This window comes from Actinia tenebrosa, unplaced genomic scaffold (genome assembly GCF_029948245.1).
Source record: "Actinia tenebrosa isolate PJP-AT-01 unplaced genomic scaffold, QUT_ActTen_1.0 PGA_scaffold17__23_contigs__length_9995812, whole genome shotgun sequence".
NCBI lineage: Eukaryota > Metazoa > Cnidaria > Anthozoa > Actiniaria > Actiniidae > Actinia > Actinia tenebrosa.
Genome location: NW_028292577.1, coordinates 6,230,907 through 6,247,883, shown reverse-complemented (window position 1 = coordinate 6,247,883; position 16,977 = coordinate 6,230,907). Strand labels below are relative to the sequence as shown.

The following is a 16,977-nucleotide window of genomic DNA, read 5'->3' as shown; positions in this document are numbered from 1 at the left end:
AGTCCTTTACCTGTGTAAGACAGGCAGCTTTGCTTGACCGAATCTGTTGTGTGCAGTGGAGCTTTGTTTAAATCAGTCTTTTCTTGTCGAATTGTAAAATATACAGAGTTTCATGCGTATTTTTTAATGTGCTAAGACATGGCTAGTGCTTATCAGCCTACAACGGAGCACAGAGAATCGCAGGAGTCTATCGGGGTTACCTGTAATCCTGCAAGATGGAGCGGGCGAAAGAAAAAACATGATCTCCCTAAAGTTCATGTTAGCGATCCATCTGGAAGTGAATCAAAAGATCAAGGCGAATCTCACCCAAGGTGATGATCATTTCTACTGATATTAGTATAGTTTTGATTTCACCTCGCTGGTGTGTTTTGATTGTGGGCTAGAAAAGACATTTAAGGGTGGTTGACTCAAGTTTTCAAACATTCATGAGCAGCTTTCATAGTAAGACGATCATAACTTATCTCAAAATATTCTTGCATTAATCCGCTATGTTCTATTCAAGTTCCGTTTGTCAAATAATGCTATTTTGTACTTAGTCCAAGTTGTCAAACAAATAACTGTTTGTCTTAAATCTAGGTTGTTTGCCAGCTGTATGAAGCCACAAAGAACGACCAGTGTAGCTGTGACCCCTTCTGGTTCCATTGGTTCTTTGGCTTCTCCTGCGAACGAATACCCCGACGATACTAAAGGCAGTACGAGCAAATTAGAGAGAGCCAAAACCATAAAAAAGTAAGTAACAATTGATCTCTTAATGCTCTAAGATGCGATCTCTACTCTGTGTAAACTTCAAAATGATAATTATTTATAAGAGAATTTTACGAGCTCACTTCCGGTTGATGTACTCGTCCACAGATAAAAAATGCACAGCTAAAAAGGTTATTGTTCTGCTCAGCGCCTCTTTCGTTCACTTCGTTGGGCTTTATTTGAGCTCCTGGGACTTTTTTCAAAATGTTTTGACGTTTCGGTTTCGAAATTTACTCGACGAATCTCTGCCAGACAGACCTAAAACTAAAGCACTTTTGATTTCAGGTGGAAGAATCCTTGTTGAGTGTATAAATATTCAACACTGTTTTATTCGACAACGATTCGTGTTCAGATGCGGCATGATTTCCCCTCTAATTCAAAATTTATAGTATAAATAAAACTTTGACAGGCCTGTTCACTAATTACTCTCAACAAAGACCTGCCACTGCACATGTTCAATCGTTCTTCAACGAGTTACTTCGATTCTTTGATTTTGGACTCAAAATGGCGTTTTCTCCAGAAAGTCCGGACCCTTGCGATAGTCCATTTTCTTTACCAAGTGTGTTTAGTTCTTCATGTTCTGTTCCACAATTACATCGCGTTTCTCCGTCCAAGCCTGGCAGTAATACTAAGATCACAAGGTAAAATCGTTCTTCATTTTAGGTGATTCGTTAATCGTGTGTTCTTTTTCAGATTTATGTATTCTTTTGTGAGATATTTTGATTAACTTTAATATGCCATTATAATAAATCACTAAGGCTTCTTGGTGTGTGTGAATATTCCTGTAAAAGGAGAATTCTTATCGCTTTATTCTCTGTAAAAATTACAAGGTATGTTATTCACGATCACCACGAATCCTATTAGAAAGGTTATGTCCTTGCTTGATCTACAAATATTTACAAGTATTTGTTCAACTATGTACATGTGTGAAGGTTAAAAGCAGTGTTTTTGACATCTTGATGATAAACCATCTATTTCTATGCCTGAATTCATAACTAGCCGAATTCTTGCATAAAATAATCATTACTATATGAGTACATACCCATGCTACTATAGTATAGTTTAGATAACTTGTAATGTTACAAAAAAGATATCAAATCATTATGCCCTGAGAAATGTCTATAGCTGGTTATTAATCATTACTAGCCTATTAAGTATTTAAATCTTTAATACCCAATTATGTAGATTGGGTAGCTTGTTATAAACGAAAGTGGCATATACTGTAGACTCTTATTTATAGTTGGTCACAGCCTTAAAACAACCAGACAGTTCTATAATATAATATTATTTGATAAGGATTTATAGTAGATTTTATTCATTTTTGATGAAGTTTTATATAATCCCGACACTAAGAACGGCTGCAAAGTAGACTATATACAAGGCTGCTTGACAGTTGACAGTTATTTCTGATAAGCTTAAATATTAGAGGCTGTTTTATGAGTGCATGTGGCAGCGAAATGCTTAACATATATAGCCCCAAGTGCTGCAAGTATAGACAAGTGGACATGGGCTCGCCACCAAAATTTAATCTTTCAATCAGATCTCTTATAATTAATCACTAAATAGAGTGCAAACAATATAACCATGAAACTTTAGTAAATATACTAAATAGCACAATTTCAAGCAAATTCCATTGTTTTCTATATATGATGTTTAATTAGCACTATTTTGTACTACTTAGTAATTCGATTTTCACGGATTGATTGTTTGCACTCTAGTACAATATCTATCATTTTCTGTAGTTTCTTCAGTGTTTTTAGTAATAAATAATACATTTATTTAATATTGTACTGTCTCATCAAGATAGCTTGAGCACTCAATAGTGGTTACAAACAATTTCAGAATGTATACATAAAGATTACTTGTTTGAAGGTTGCTCTTACAAATTCTTCTTAGATTGTATGATAGTAATGTCGCTTTTTATATTCATGTCTTACTGCCACCCAGCTAGCTCTGTTGGTAAGAGCATCGGTCTGTTGTGCAGGAGGTCATTGTTCAAGCCTCGGCGGGACCAACACTCAGGGTCTTAAAATAACTGAGGAGAAGTTGCTACCTTTGTAATTACATCTGCAAATGGTTAGAATTTCACGTGGCTGGGATGATCACACTAAAGGCAGTCCTGTCCCTAATTAACTAGAGACATTAACAGAGGACCGCATGTTTATCAGTTGAATTACTGTCAAATGTTATCCTCTATAAACAAAGTTAATCTATTTATTTAATTTACTATTTTCCAACAAATTTATGTCAATTTGATAATGATACAATCAAAGAATAATTGATAAAGGCAAGCATAAATTCTTGGTGATTTAGTGAATAAATGGTGTCTTTTTTATTTTTCCATTTCTATTTTTATTCGCTTCTGCCCATCCTCGGCCAACCATTACAGAGAAAACCATTAGTTACACATGCAAAAAATATGTAATACAGAAACAGCGATGCACACTCATTCTCATTAGAACGATGCTGCCAATTATGCAAATCCAGGTTATAATTAGGCTATTGTTATCTTGGCAGTATAAATATGACCATTCTGACTATTCTTCACTTGACTCTGAAGATGACTTCCACTCAGGTTGTGGAAATGTCAGTCCCATCAAACAGTCCTTCTCAGGATTACATCCACCTGGGTGATCATAATACTTCAATTTAAAAAAATAATTAAAAGTAAAACTTCTTTTAAAGCAGCCATCCTCAGGGAATAATAATTCCAATTATTTTAATTAACAATTATTCGCCAACAGCGAAGTGAATATTGGGGAATAATAACTGAAAAAAAAGTTGAGGTTATTATTCCCGATATTCACTGAGCCTGAGGTGAATAATTGTTTTAGTATAAATACACAGGTGATTCTTTCAAAAGAAGAAGATAAAAGACACATTTGAAATTAGGAAACAGCAACAAAGCGGCTGGACACCATTTTGGATTATCGCTGGAGGTGATTATTGTGTGATAGTGTGAGTTTCTTGACCAATCAGGGCACAAGATTTTCAATAATCACCTGTGTATTTTTACTAATGTCAATAATATTGAAAAGTGGCCACTGTATAGAGGTTAGGGGCTTAACAGTTGGCCAGTTAATAGTGGTTCTACTTTATGGTCTTTAAATTGGCTACTAATTGACTACATAGTTTTACTTGTGAAGCTGTATTTTTTCTTACCCCATGCAGGGCTTGAAAAAAATATGGCCACTTTTACTTTTGTACAATTATCTTGCTGTAACTAGCAGTGTAATAACCTCTATATACACAGTAACTCTATTTTATAATATTTAACAATTATCATTCAAGAAAAGTGATTATTGGTGAATATTAAACAAAGCTGTAAGTCTACGCCTAGTAGATCCACACTACTTTGACAATGTGATGACAAAATTTATCGTCAGTAAGAGCCTGGAAAGACACATAAAAAAGCTGATGTCTATTTGTTCTTTACAATAACAAAAACATTAAAAACTTCTAATCTTTTGTGATCAAAACGACAAAACGAAAGTGCACATGTGCACTCATTGACGTCAGCTTTATTATCTGTCTGTCCTCTTGTTGATGATAAAAAATAACCAATCAGCACACAAGAAATTCATAAGTTATTGTAAAAAATTTTTTTTTTGCACACTTCAATAAGTGTCAGTACATTTTTTTTCAGGCACAATATTATAAATCATGTATATATGAATAAGATGTATTTTTGTCATTATTTTAATAACTGCTCTGCCATGAATTAATAATTCCCAACCAGTCAAATAATTGCCTTTTTGTACTTTTTTAAAATCTCTTCTCGGTTTTTGACAATATTAAGCCTGCTAGCTGACTATTTTTCACAATTGCTTTTTATATTCCATACATCACCTTTAAATTTAAATGAGATTCTTCTTACCTTTTGTCCCACTGTGCACATTATGCTTTTTCTCATGAATCTTTAATCATATACAGCATGAGATTTTTAAGACAGATTAAGATAATTTATCCTAACTTATGAGAGCTATATACTTACAAGGAAGCACTATATTGTGGTTAAAAGTTTGATGCCATAAAAGTGATGGAAGTGCCCCTAACAACAGAAAATAAGTAGGTCAATTCCGTATCATGTACATTATGTTATCTTCTCTTTTTTCATCTGTTTTATCATGTAAATCCTTCTTACTTTTTTGACCTTAGATGGATAAACAAAGCTATTATTACTAACACTAATTATAAACTATAAAGTAAACCTTTATAATTTGTTTCTGTGTTACACATTTTTGTTAACACAATGGTTAACATTTTTCTCGGTTATGCTCTGTTATTGGTGTTACTTCCGGCCAGTATTAAGAGTTAAACTTCATTTGTCAGTTAACACTAGTTATGCAAAAAGGCAGACTTTTAATGATGAGTTTGAATAGCGTAGAAAACAGACGTCCTTTTTCAGCCTGAAGATTTTAATCAGAAGTTTTAAAAAGCAACATTATTTTGGTTAGTAAAAATTTAACTATTAAATATCTTTTAGCAAAAATCGGAACTTTTGAAAAACGGTTTTTCCTTTCTATATGTTGCTTAAATTTCAGTCTTTATGCCTTAATTTTGAGTGATTATTGATCATAAAACACATGATCAATATGATAAATAGTGTCAGCTGAACAGGTGTGAATATCCCTTTTAAAGAAAATATCTGAGAAATTCTATTTGGGTGCAAGTGTATATGTATAGTTTTAGGTGTTATGAATTTATCAAACAACAACTTATAGAAGATTAATAAAAATTTTAAGTTTTCGTTTATTTTGATACTAAGTTTTTGTAATACAAAGAATATCCTACAACTTATTACCATCAGGGTAGCTCCTATTGAAGAAAAATTGTACAATTTACTTAATATAATTTCATCCTGCCACCCATCATCCATCTCTACATTTGTCCGTCCATTCCTTCCTTCCTTCCCTCCCTCCCTCCCTCCCTCCCTCCCTCCCTCCCTCCCTCCCTCCTTCCTTTCTTCCTTCCTTCCTTCCTTCCTTCCTTCCTTCCTTCCTTCCTTCCTTCACTATTCATCTGTTTATAACGATTGATTGTGATAATTTTATATATTAATTTTCTTAGGAAAATATTAAAAAGCACAGAACAGTTTTTTGGGCTCTGCGACGACCAAGAAGAGCAAAGCCAACTAGAACGCAAATGGACCCAGAGAAAAAGAAGGCATTATGGGAAGCGCTATGGTGGATTTGCTGATGTAGTAGAAGACGTGGTTGATGCCAGTCGACAGAGGCGTCTTCCTAGTGTCGCTAGTGTTCACAGTACAACAAGCTCGCAACATGATCCTACCCTTGTTCGTACACGGAGCAGGAGGAAGTCTGTTGCTTCAATGGCATGGAAACAGTTAAAGCATAAAGCTATAGCGGGTACATTGGTAAGGAAGATTTATTTATTATTTTAATGTTAATAATTAAAGTTATTTTTGTTTGTGTAGATGCCGTTTGAATAACTCAGTGCAGTAAGGGTAGGTGAGAAGTGAGCCGAAGTAAGATTTGGGTCCATCTAAAGACATTGAAGTGCTTCCTCTACCTTTGGTATCCGGTCATACTATCCTTGAAATTTATAAAAAAGAATTGAAATCATAAAATGTTATTCCCACATGATTAAATGGGACACTCTTCATCGCATATTATCTATCCTTTTTCAATTATGGTATGGCTCTTTCTACTAGGTTGCAGAAGCTTCCAAAGCACCTCCCATGACTAGTGTCCCTGAAGGTGGCAGAAGTTTTTGTCCAGCTGCTATTGCCGAGCCTGATGAATTTGATGAAACAGATGCAGCAATTGCAACAGTGGATGTCAGGGTATGATGAATAAAAATTCTGTCTTGTCCTTAAATTGTTATTGTTGTTAAAACAGCAATACTTCATTTTACAGTTCCGTTCAATGACCACAAATAATAGTTCCAAGCCAAGGTTGGAGTTATGAGCATAATAATAAGTATACTTTTGCTATGCACAGAAACTGACTTGGAACTTTTATATGTGGTCACTGAACAAAGTTGTGACATATTTCCAGGTTCAATCACACAAAAGATTGCTAAAATCTTGCCACAACTTATACCCAGGATTTATTCTCTATTAGATATATGAACAGAAAATCCTGCTATGAAGGGAAAAAAACACAGAATAATGCCTGTGTAGAAGTTGGTTGGGCACTCAACTTTGAGAAAACGTTCAATCGTTTTTTAATGTAAAAAAATTAAATATAAAATTCTATGTTTCTTGTTTCAATTTTGTTTACAGGGTTCCAAAGAATTTGATGATGAAGTATTTTTTGACTTCATTTCTGAGAGGGCAAGACTAGGGAAAAAACTGACACCACTTCCACCTATTGATGAAGCTAAAGATGTTTTTGAAGAACACAAGACAGAATCAGATGAAGAAAAAGAGCCTTTGACTCCAAAAGTAGCTCCTGCAGGTGGAGATGAAGTTGACACTGCTCCTTGGCTGTAAGTGATGAATAAAAATATTATATCCCAGGATTTTCTGAATTCTTATGCAACTCTTAAAAATACATTGTGCTGAAATCTTTTGTGGTATAGTGTTGTAAAAGGTTGGCAAAAGAGATTTAGGTGATCTCTCTCTGTGTACATATAATGTGATTATGACTAGGCCAAACAAAAAAATAAGTGTGTTTTCTCTTGCATGAGAAAAATAATTGGGGTTGGTAGGTCATATTTTTTCTCTTCTTACTGATACAACAGTGGAAATGAGCTTACTGGGAACCCTGTGGTGCATTTGGGAATGAAAAAATATTAGGGCCAGTAAAAATTGGCGAAAATTAGCGTTGGTCACACAACAGGAAACACACTTATTTTTTTTGTTTCACCTTACCTAATCCTTCCTCCACAAAATAATGCTAAATTCTAATTTATTCTAATGTATTCTAATTTATTCTAAGTTTACTGTGGCCTGACCTTGATCAGTTGAAATATTATTTCGGGGTTCAATAAATAAATAGATAATCCACCTCTTGGAAAATTTTCATGCAAGATTACTGATTAAATTAATAATGATTTATTGTGTAATGATAAATAAATATATCAAGGTCTAATTACTAAGGGATCTTTCATAATTTGCATTTCATAAACTTAAAACAATCTTCAGTCCTTCAGGCGTTGGTGGAAACCAAATTAAGAAGGTCTGTGGATCTGAAGAAACCAGTCTGAAAGACTAAATCACTGATAATCTTCATATATACCAGCACTTTAATCCTGATGACATTAATATTATGCTTGCTAACTATTAAATACTTTTGATGTTGCCACTGACGGCATAGTACATTTCACTGACACGACTTTGTGACAAAACATCTATGCACACCAAACTCAAGTAAGAAGCATAGTAATGTTGGTTTTTCCTGATTCTGTTAAAGATCAGAGTTGAAGTTTCCAACCGAGGCCACTTCTCCGCCTGCTGTCTTTCTGTTAGTACCTTCAAAACTAATAAACCTGTGGATAAGTTGCCTCAAAGTTTTTTCGACCTACTCTCCCCACCTCCCCCACCCCCTTCACCCCATGGAACACCCGAGGTACCCCCAACAGTAAGATCACACTTACAAAATGAGACAGCATTCCCCCAACATTTTCCATTCACAAACTTAAGATCAGCAACTTATCTCCAGGCCCTTATAAATAATATAAATCTAAATAAATAAAAAAACCTTCAATAAGCTTTAGGTCGTAACTAACATACATGTTGTAAGTGTGTGTATGTGCTGTTAAACCAACGCTGTATGTTAATCACCATTCATAAACATTAAACTAGAAATTTAGTTAAGAATCAACATTTAAAAAAATGGGAATAAGAATGAAGTTTTAATAACGAGCAAAAAAAGACAATTATGATTCACTAATATTTTGGTTCAGATGTTTCATTCAGATGAAAAACTAGCAATGATCCAAGGCATTGGTAAATATGTACTCTTCAAACACCATTGAGTTTGATTGAGTTTCATTCTTATTGTCACTTGCTGACTAAGCCCAAACTAGTTTTGCAGTTAATTATTATAATATAATGATTTTAGAAACCTGGATGCATCTAAAAAAAACTAACAACTCTGGTGTTATCATTTTGCAGGGGTCCGGTAGGGGCTGCGCCCAATGTACGAGGTAAACGAATGGCGGGAAAACCAGAAGTAACCAATGCTAATAGACGTCAGTATGGAAAGGGACTGGTTGGGCGGTGGATGAATAGAACTATTAAGAGGAAAAGACTTTCAAGTACAGTGAGAAAACAGATAGAAGATCTCAGCGATCACAGGTACGTTATGCAAGGAGGGGTTAATAACTTTTAGTATAAATACACAGGGGATTATTGAAAATCTTGCACGCTGATGGGTCGAGAATCTAAGATAATCACCTCCAGCTATAATCCAAATGGCAGCCAGCAGCTTTGTTGTTTTAAATGTGCCTTTTATCTTCTTTTTTTCTTTTTTTGAAAGAATCACCTGTGTATTTATACTAAAACAATTATTCACCTCAGGCTCAGTGAATATCGGGATTAATAACCTCAACTTCATTTCGGTTATTATTCCCCAATATTCACAGAGGCCAAAAATAGTTAACTACAAGAGTTCTTACATATAAAGGGAAGGACCGTGAAGCAGGGGCGGATACAGGATTTTAAAAAGGGGGTCGATAATTTTTAAAAAGTTTTTTTGAGCCTTCTTTTTGAAGTACAATGGGTGGAAATGATTAAATTATAACATTCAGTACAGTGTACTGCATACTTGTGAATGCAGCTATATTTTGACTCTTGACATGTTTTGTAATTAGATGCAATCATATTCTATTTTTCGAAAAATATTCACTTTTACTTTAAAAAGGGGGGGTGGAAATCCACTCAATCCACCCCCCCCCCCTGTATCCGCCCCTGTGAAGAATCCATGACACTAGGTAATGCTAGCACATGTATTTACCCTATAATTCACTAATGTTTCAGTTCAGACATGTTCACCTAGTGAGGTTAATGCTGTTGTATTTGTAGGCCTTATTTTACCTACTGGGTATCCTTTGTACAATTGGTTGTGCTGATTGTCACTCTTGCTGTTTATGGCTTTGCTCCTATTGGCTTCACTTTCACTGAACGTAATGAGCTGGTAAGTACTGCATGACATATTGTAAACACGATCAACAGATCATCGTTATTAGGTCTGTAGGAGTCACAGGATCTCTTGGAAACACACAGGGAGCCCAGTTTAGATAAAAGTAAAAGGAAAACGAAGTTGTATTTGAGGCCATAACACAAATTAATGGAAAAATCAGCCAAACATACAGTACATAAATCTTAATTTGCATGCTTTTGGTTTCCTTGGTCCTCTGGTTGCTCTGTGTAAAAATATTGACTTTTCCTGTGGGAAATGCCAACTCTAAAAAAGGCTGGGTAGGGTGGTATCATGCCATGTTGATATCAAGGCGATATTGCATCTGATGCATTTCCATGCCGTGTGCCATTAATGTTCCTCTTTTAAGTTAAATCTACTTTAGAACTTATTGTGTACCTTAGAAAACAAAAATCATACGACCCTCTTTGGTCTTCTTTGTATGACCCTCTTTGAGCTTCTTTGTACATGCTTGCATACATTTAATAATCTTAATATTCCATGACTGTTTCATTGTGTATTTTCCAGATCAGTAAAAGCCGTCAGGGAACCCTTGTACCAGAGTACTTACAAGAAAGGGATCTGGATAACTTCTGGATTGGACCCAATCATGTAAGTCCAGTCAATAGTATTAGGCACTCTGATTGGCTTAAAATGTAACGTGCTGTGTCAGGAAACTGGTTAGAGCAGATTTGGCATGACAACACTAGAGTAGGGAGGGGGGAACAAGGGACACCTGTCCGCCGAAAGTCTGCTCTTGAGACCAAAATATAATTAATTCATGCGGAATTTCATGTGGGAAAATGGTACATTGCCCCCCCTCCCCTTACCCCCTCTCCTCCCCCCTCCCCCTGTGGTGCAGACAAGGATGAAATATATATATACTGTAGAATCGATAAAACATCAACCTGTACTGTACCCTAAGATGTGTAATAAAATATAAATGACTTTTCTGTGTTAGTCTTGCAATTACTTGTAGTCTTACTCCCCCCACTACCCTACTAACTTACTCCCCCCACTACACCACTAACTTACTCCCCCCAAGCATTGCGTGACGACACTAATAGCGGCTGCGTAGGAGACTAATGATAAAAGCGTTGTGAGACAACGCCTAGAATAGCGTACCAGACAGATTTACATTGTATGAGGTCAATTCTTGAGTGTTTCTGATACTGATTTGTGTTGGGTTTTTTTTTCTAGGCAGCTTTGATTCATCTTGGAGCAAAGTTTGCACCATGCATGAGACATGACAAGCTACTGACAGAGGCTCTTGAGCGAGAACGTTATGAGGAGGTCAAGTCAGGTTGTTGTATAAAAACAGATGGCTCTGGCTGCATCCAGTCTTCTCCTTCTAATTGTTCCGTAAGAATATTGTCTATTTTTTGTTGCTTTATTTCTGCAAAATGTAAACACTCTCAAGTGTTTGTTGTTGTTGTTGTTGGCGCGCAATAGAGGTGCAGTTGTTGTAGTTAGTAGTGGTGATGGTGGTGGTGTGGTTGTGGTTAGGGGTGGTGATGGTGATGGTGGTGGTGTTAGTGGTGAAGTTGGTGATGGTGGGGGTGTAAGTGGTGTTGTTGTTAGGGGTGGTGATGGTGGTGTTGTTAGTGGTGTAGTTGTTACTAGGGGTGGTGATGGTGGTGTTGTTAGTGGTGTAGTTGTTGTTAGGGGTGGTGATGGTGGTGTTAGTAGTAGTGGTGGTTGTGTTGATAGTGGTGGTGTAGTTGTTATTAGAGGGGGGTGATGGTGGTGTTAGTGGGGTAGTTGTTGTCAGGGGTAGTTGTGGTTAGGATGGAGATAAGTCATTGATTTCCCCCCGCCATTTTCTTGACAGCATGCGTTCACAAACTTTCAAGTGTATTCCAAAGGAAACAAGTCGCGGGCAGTGTGTGGACAAGACCCACAGTAAGATATAACATTAATATTGTGGTATTGGTGTCGGAGCATGTGTGTGTCTCTCCTCACGTTTTGTCAATTATAATTATTACAAATACATGCATGTTAACCAATAAACCAACCAATTCCCCTGAAACGTCCTTCCTATCCACAGGAGTAAGGGTTTTTATTCCTTTTAGTGCATAAAACCTTTCCCTAAAAGAAGAACTTCGTGTACTATGAATTATCAGTAACATTGTTAATTGTCCTCGTTATTCTCTAGGTTGTGTCAAGATCCTCCATCAGTCAAACCTTACGAGTGGAATCTATGGGACATCACAAAATGGCCTGTAAGTTTATTTGTTGTCTTGTACATCCCTCTCTCCTCCTTTCTAGACTACGAACAGTCCCACTTTTCCCTCCAGAATCAGTAAAGACGAGGCCGTTTTAGGATTCCTGTGGACGCACCCGGAGATTGGAGCCGAGTAAGCAGCCCAGTATAGTAATTGCGTCCACAGTAATCCTGAAACACTCGTCTTAAGTAAGTCTGAGGGGAAAGTGGGACCGCTCAAAGTCTACTCCCTTCTTCTCTTCCTCCTTCCCCCCATCCGTCATCTCTCTCCCTCCCTCGCTCCATCCGTCATTCAACCCAAGCAGTTGCAATTAAAGGCTGTTTGTATTGCCTCTATATACTTTCCCAGATCTGCAAGAAGACCAACAAGAACGTCAGTGCTGCTGATTTCCCTCACATGACCTGCGAAGTGACAGGACGTCCATGTTGTGTAGGAACACAAGCACAGTGTATCATTGTTAGCCGAGAGGAGTGTGAGTTTAGACGAGGATATTTTCACGAGAATGCTACACTCTGCTCTCAGGTATGATATTTCAACTTGCTTTGCTCGGGACAAGTTGGGCTACCTTTGTCAGAGGTTGGCCAAACCTCTAAAACAGGCAACCCGCGCATCGGGATACACGCCGTGGCCAAACAATGTCTACATTAAAGCCGGCGCTACTGTTTGATTCGTGCTTGTATTTATTTCATATTCTATAATTTTTTGACAGGTGAACTGTCTGAAAACTATCTGTGGAATGATTCCATTTATCAAGCCTAAAGTTGCCGATCAAGTTTATCGTCTATGGATGGCTTTATTCCTACATGCAGGGTAAGGGGGCCGGCAAGGGGAATATTTTCTCTTTGGGGCGCTGTTCATTGGAGATTTACAGCAAAGACAGACTTTTAAAGGCACGAAAGTTTTTACACTTCCGGTTGACGTTGACGTCGTCTCCTTAGATTTTGTAAATCTTCAGTTCCCTGTTGAGTCAAGCAATGGGACCTGAGCCAACCTCGAAATTCGCTACACGATTCCAGCTGAGTTGACCTTCAGAACTAACTCAAGGTCAACCAATCAGAATTGAGGATTCAGCTTGGTATTTTGATTAGCATTTTCCGTGATTCTGTGCGTCACTCACTGACAAGACAATGAAAAAAATGGCGGACAAATCTTAATATAATGGTCTCGTGGTACAAAAGAAACAAAGAATTACGAGCTAATATAAAAATTTCTTCAAAATAGACCTTTTTACCTTCAATGTTCGTTGTCCCATTTCAACGAAAAAGCTAACCAAAAATAGTTGACCCATAACTCCTTTCAGGGAACACTATCAACTCAGCTGGTTCTTGATTCCTAAAATATAAGATACTAATCAACCTGAATTTCTTTCTCTCCCTAGTGTTATCCATTTAGCCTGCACGTTGGTGTTTAACTTTACAATATTACGTGACCTGGAGAAGTTGGCTGGATGGATTCGAATAACCATCATATATATCTTCAGTGGGATTGGTGGCTACCTCATTAGTGCTATCCTTATTCCTTACCAAGTAGAGGTCAGTAAACCCACAAACAAACAAAAAAATAAAACGTTCTCAATGACTGGAAATACATTAACCGAACATGGAAAAGTGTGTGAACTGTATTTTTCGCGACCTTAAGAATAATTCCAAAGTTTGCTGTCCGTCTCAAGGCGCTGTCACGCGTGACAATTTCTTGTGCTGTTTGTCCTCTTTTAAAAAATGTCGCTAATTGTGTGAGGATTTTGTGCGCGCAACTTGTATTTTCCCATTCCTGGTTGCACAGAAAGTATAGCTACCTTCTACTTTCTGCATCTTACAGCCGCCTATATTTTGAAATAGTGTTTAGTGTGACACAAACAGAAAAAAATTTTTCATTGCTTGTTTTCAGGTCGGCCCATCTGGATCAATGTTTGGTATCATAGCCTGTCTCTTCGTCGAACTCATTCAAAGCTGGCAGATAATCAAGCGACCATTATTAGCGCTCTTAAAACTATGTGCAGTTGTTCTCCTACTTCTTCTGGTCGGTCTTCTACCTTACGTCGATAACTTTGCGCACATGGCTGGTTTTGTCTTTGGGTTCTTCCTTGCCTTCATCTTCCTGCCTTACATAACATTTGGAGAATGGGACAAGCGTAGGAAGAGGATACAGATCCTGATCGCGTTCGCAATTGTGATTATTCTTTACATCGTAGGTTTTATTATTTTCCTGAATACCCAGACGGCCACATGTGTGGGTTGTGAGTACTTGAACTGTCTTCCTTTTACCGTCGATTTTTGTCAACCGTTCACCTTGGGACAGAAGTTGCAACCAAGATAGGGGCCAGGATCAATCTTTAATACGTCTTTGATCGTCACATCCCAGTGTCTTTTGAGAATTAAAAAATGGATCTGAATTTAGGAAAAGAGGCTTCACGCTATGGCCTTTAGAGGCTAAAGTCCTTTGGGGAGAATTTAATTTTCCTTGTACTTTAAATAATAGCTGACAATACAAGGTGTAATCGCCTCTGCACTTTAAGCACATCAGTTTTAAATTCTAAATTCATTTGTTCCTCCTGTAGAACAGGAGGACGGAGAGACCTGAATTTGCAATATTTAGGATCACTTTTTCCATTTATTATTTCTTAAATCATGTAGGCCAGACGAACTTTGTCTTGTAATTTACCATTCTCCTAGGATCAGAGTTCATAATGTTGCTTTTCATTTTTCGCTAAAAAAAAATACACCTAAATCCAAAATGGTGCACGGCCGGTTGAAAACGAGACATCCGGAGCCAAATTTACCATTTTACAGTATTTTCTGATAAATTGATGCTGCAAAATTTTCGCTATTCTGAATGTAAGAAGAAAAGAAAGACAGAACAAGTGAACAAGAGTATACTTTGCATTGACACCATATTATTTCTTTGCATTTGGCCCTGGATGCCTTTCATGTAACACTGACTCGGCCTTGCGCCATTTTGGAATTTGGTGTATAGGTTAAAACTGTTCAGTGGAATAGCAAGATGAGACCCAAAATCAACCCCAAACACGGAATGGGAAATATCCCATTCGTCGCAGCCAGAGGGTAAGGTTAGTCTAAGATGCTTGCATGCCTACCAGACATTTAACTGGTTCTTTGACTTTGAAGTCATTATTTATATGAGATGCAGGAATATTTTGAGTATAAAGTCAATATGAGCCAAGAAAAAAAAAAACAATCATGCATCCTAATCATTGCTTTCAAAATGCTTAGTAGACCAATAGTAAGGTGTAGTTTGACAGATCTTTATCCTAATTTTATAGTGTTTTTCTTTTCAGTGTAGTTGTAGGTGTACTGTGATCGATGAATTCTGGTTTTTACTATGTGGACTCTGCCAAGCATCCAAAGAGAAAATAGAAAAAAATAATCTGATATGAAGTTTTACCCTTTCCTCCCCTTTCTCATTCTCCTCTTTCTCCACTTTATCTCCTTTCTCCCTTTCTACTCTATCCTTTTCTCCCCTTTTTTCCTTTTTTCCTTTCTCCCTTTTCTCCTCTTTCTCCCCTTTATCTCCTTTCTCCCTTTCTCCTCTATCATTTTCTCCCTTTTCTCCCTTTTCTCCTTTTTCTCATCTTCTCTTTCTCCCCTTTTCTCCCCTTTCTCAACTCTCCTCACATCCATTAAACCTTTCTGGTCTCCTACTCTGGTCAGGAGTACCATCCCCTATGAATAAGCAGTATTGACCAGAAATTAAAATTTAACACAAAATGCTTTGTAGAATAAGCTAAAATTGCAAAAGGTTTATACCTGAGTGTGTGACCATCAGAATGTTTATTTATGTAGTATTAAAATAGAAAAAAAATTAAAACTGCATATATTTTCATTCTTTATTGATTTAAACAATAAAACTGATTGTTTTTTTCTGTTAAGGTTTTAAGTTAAAGTGCTTTGAAGGGGATCTATTGGCCTGGGCAAGGGGGTGGGGGTGGGGATGTGTCTCCCTAGTATGCCCTAGTTTGGTTACTTACAAACCAAAAATGAAGCTATAAAAACCAAGGTTCCGTTTTATCTTTACCTTGGTTATTGGGAAACCATTAAATAAAGTTATAATACCCAAGGTTCTGTTTCATAAAAATCCATACCGTGGTTTTTTAGGAACCAAACATTAAGCCACAACATAAAAACCCCGGGATTCTTCTTTTAAGAAACTTTTCAAAGTAAAACCTGTCATTTTTAAGTTTCCCACGCTTTGGGGAGTTCCATGGGCTATTCCCTTGGGATTGGGGGCATTTCCGAGCACTTTTCGAAAAGGGCTTAACATTTTGTCCAAAAATCTTTTGTAAAAGAGACGAGGAACGCCTGGTCAATATCGTGATTTTTACACCAGCTCAAAATGTTTAATTTTGAGCTTAATCCGGTGGTCTAAAAGTTATGAAAATCAGCAGGCGTTCCTCGCTCTCATTTGCATGACGGGTTCAGGTTTTCTCGTGTTTTTCCAAAGTTTTCCAAGTAAAACCCGTCATTTATAAGTTTCCCACGCTTTGGGGAGTTCCATGGGCTATTCCCTTGGGATTTGGGGCATTTCCGAGCACTTTTCGAAAAAGGGTTAACATTTTGTCCAAAAATCTTTTGTAAAAGAGACGAGGAACGCCTGGTCAATATCGTGATTTTTACACCAGCTCAAAATGTTTAATTTTGAGCTTAATCCGTTGGTGTAAAAGTCATGAAAATCAGCAGGCGTTCCTCGCTCTCATTTGCATGACGGGTTCAGGTTTTTTCGTGTTTTTCGAAAGTTTTCCAAGTAAAACCCGTCATTTATAAGTTTCCCACGCTTTGGGGAGTTCCATGGGCTATTCCCTTGGGATTTGGAGCTTTTCCAGGCACTTTTCGAAAAAGGGTTAACATTTTGACCAAAAATCTTATGTAAAAAGGACGAGGAACGCC

At 37.1% G+C, this 16,977-nt stretch overlaps 1 protein-coding gene across 3 annotated transcripts; it reads left to right on the top strand.

Annotated features, from left to right (window-relative positions):
• Window positions 1-22: 22 nt before the first annotated feature.
• On the top strand, window positions 23-15,962 carry LOC116291191 (inactive rhomboid protein 1). Of its 3 annotated transcripts, XM_031698320.2 has the most exons (16): window positions 23-311; window positions 577-729; window positions 5,815-6,121; window positions 6,419-6,550; window positions 6,992-7,197; window positions 8,124-8,174; window positions 8,828-9,010; window positions 9,737-9,848; window positions 10,380-10,463; window positions 11,052-11,213; window positions 11,683-11,753; window positions 12,007-12,073; window positions 12,425-12,598; window positions 12,786-12,886; window positions 13,455-13,608; window positions 13,964-15,962. In XM_031698320.2, exons 1-16 carry the CDS (start codon window positions 139-141, stop codon window positions 14,390-14,392), a joined length of 2,559 nt encoding a protein of 852 aa, XP_031554180.1. In that variant the 5' UTR covers window positions 23-138; the 3' UTR covers window positions 14,393-15,962. The 3 variants fall into 3 exon arrangements, with proteins under 3 accessions (XP_031554180.1, XP_031554181.1, XP_031554182.1); XM_031698321.2 differs by lacking the exon at window positions 8,124-8,174; XM_031698322.2 differs by lacking the exons at window positions 23-311; window positions 577-729 and adding an exon at window positions 1,143-1,385.
• The last annotated feature ends 1,015 nt before the right edge of the window (window positions 15,963-16,977 follow it).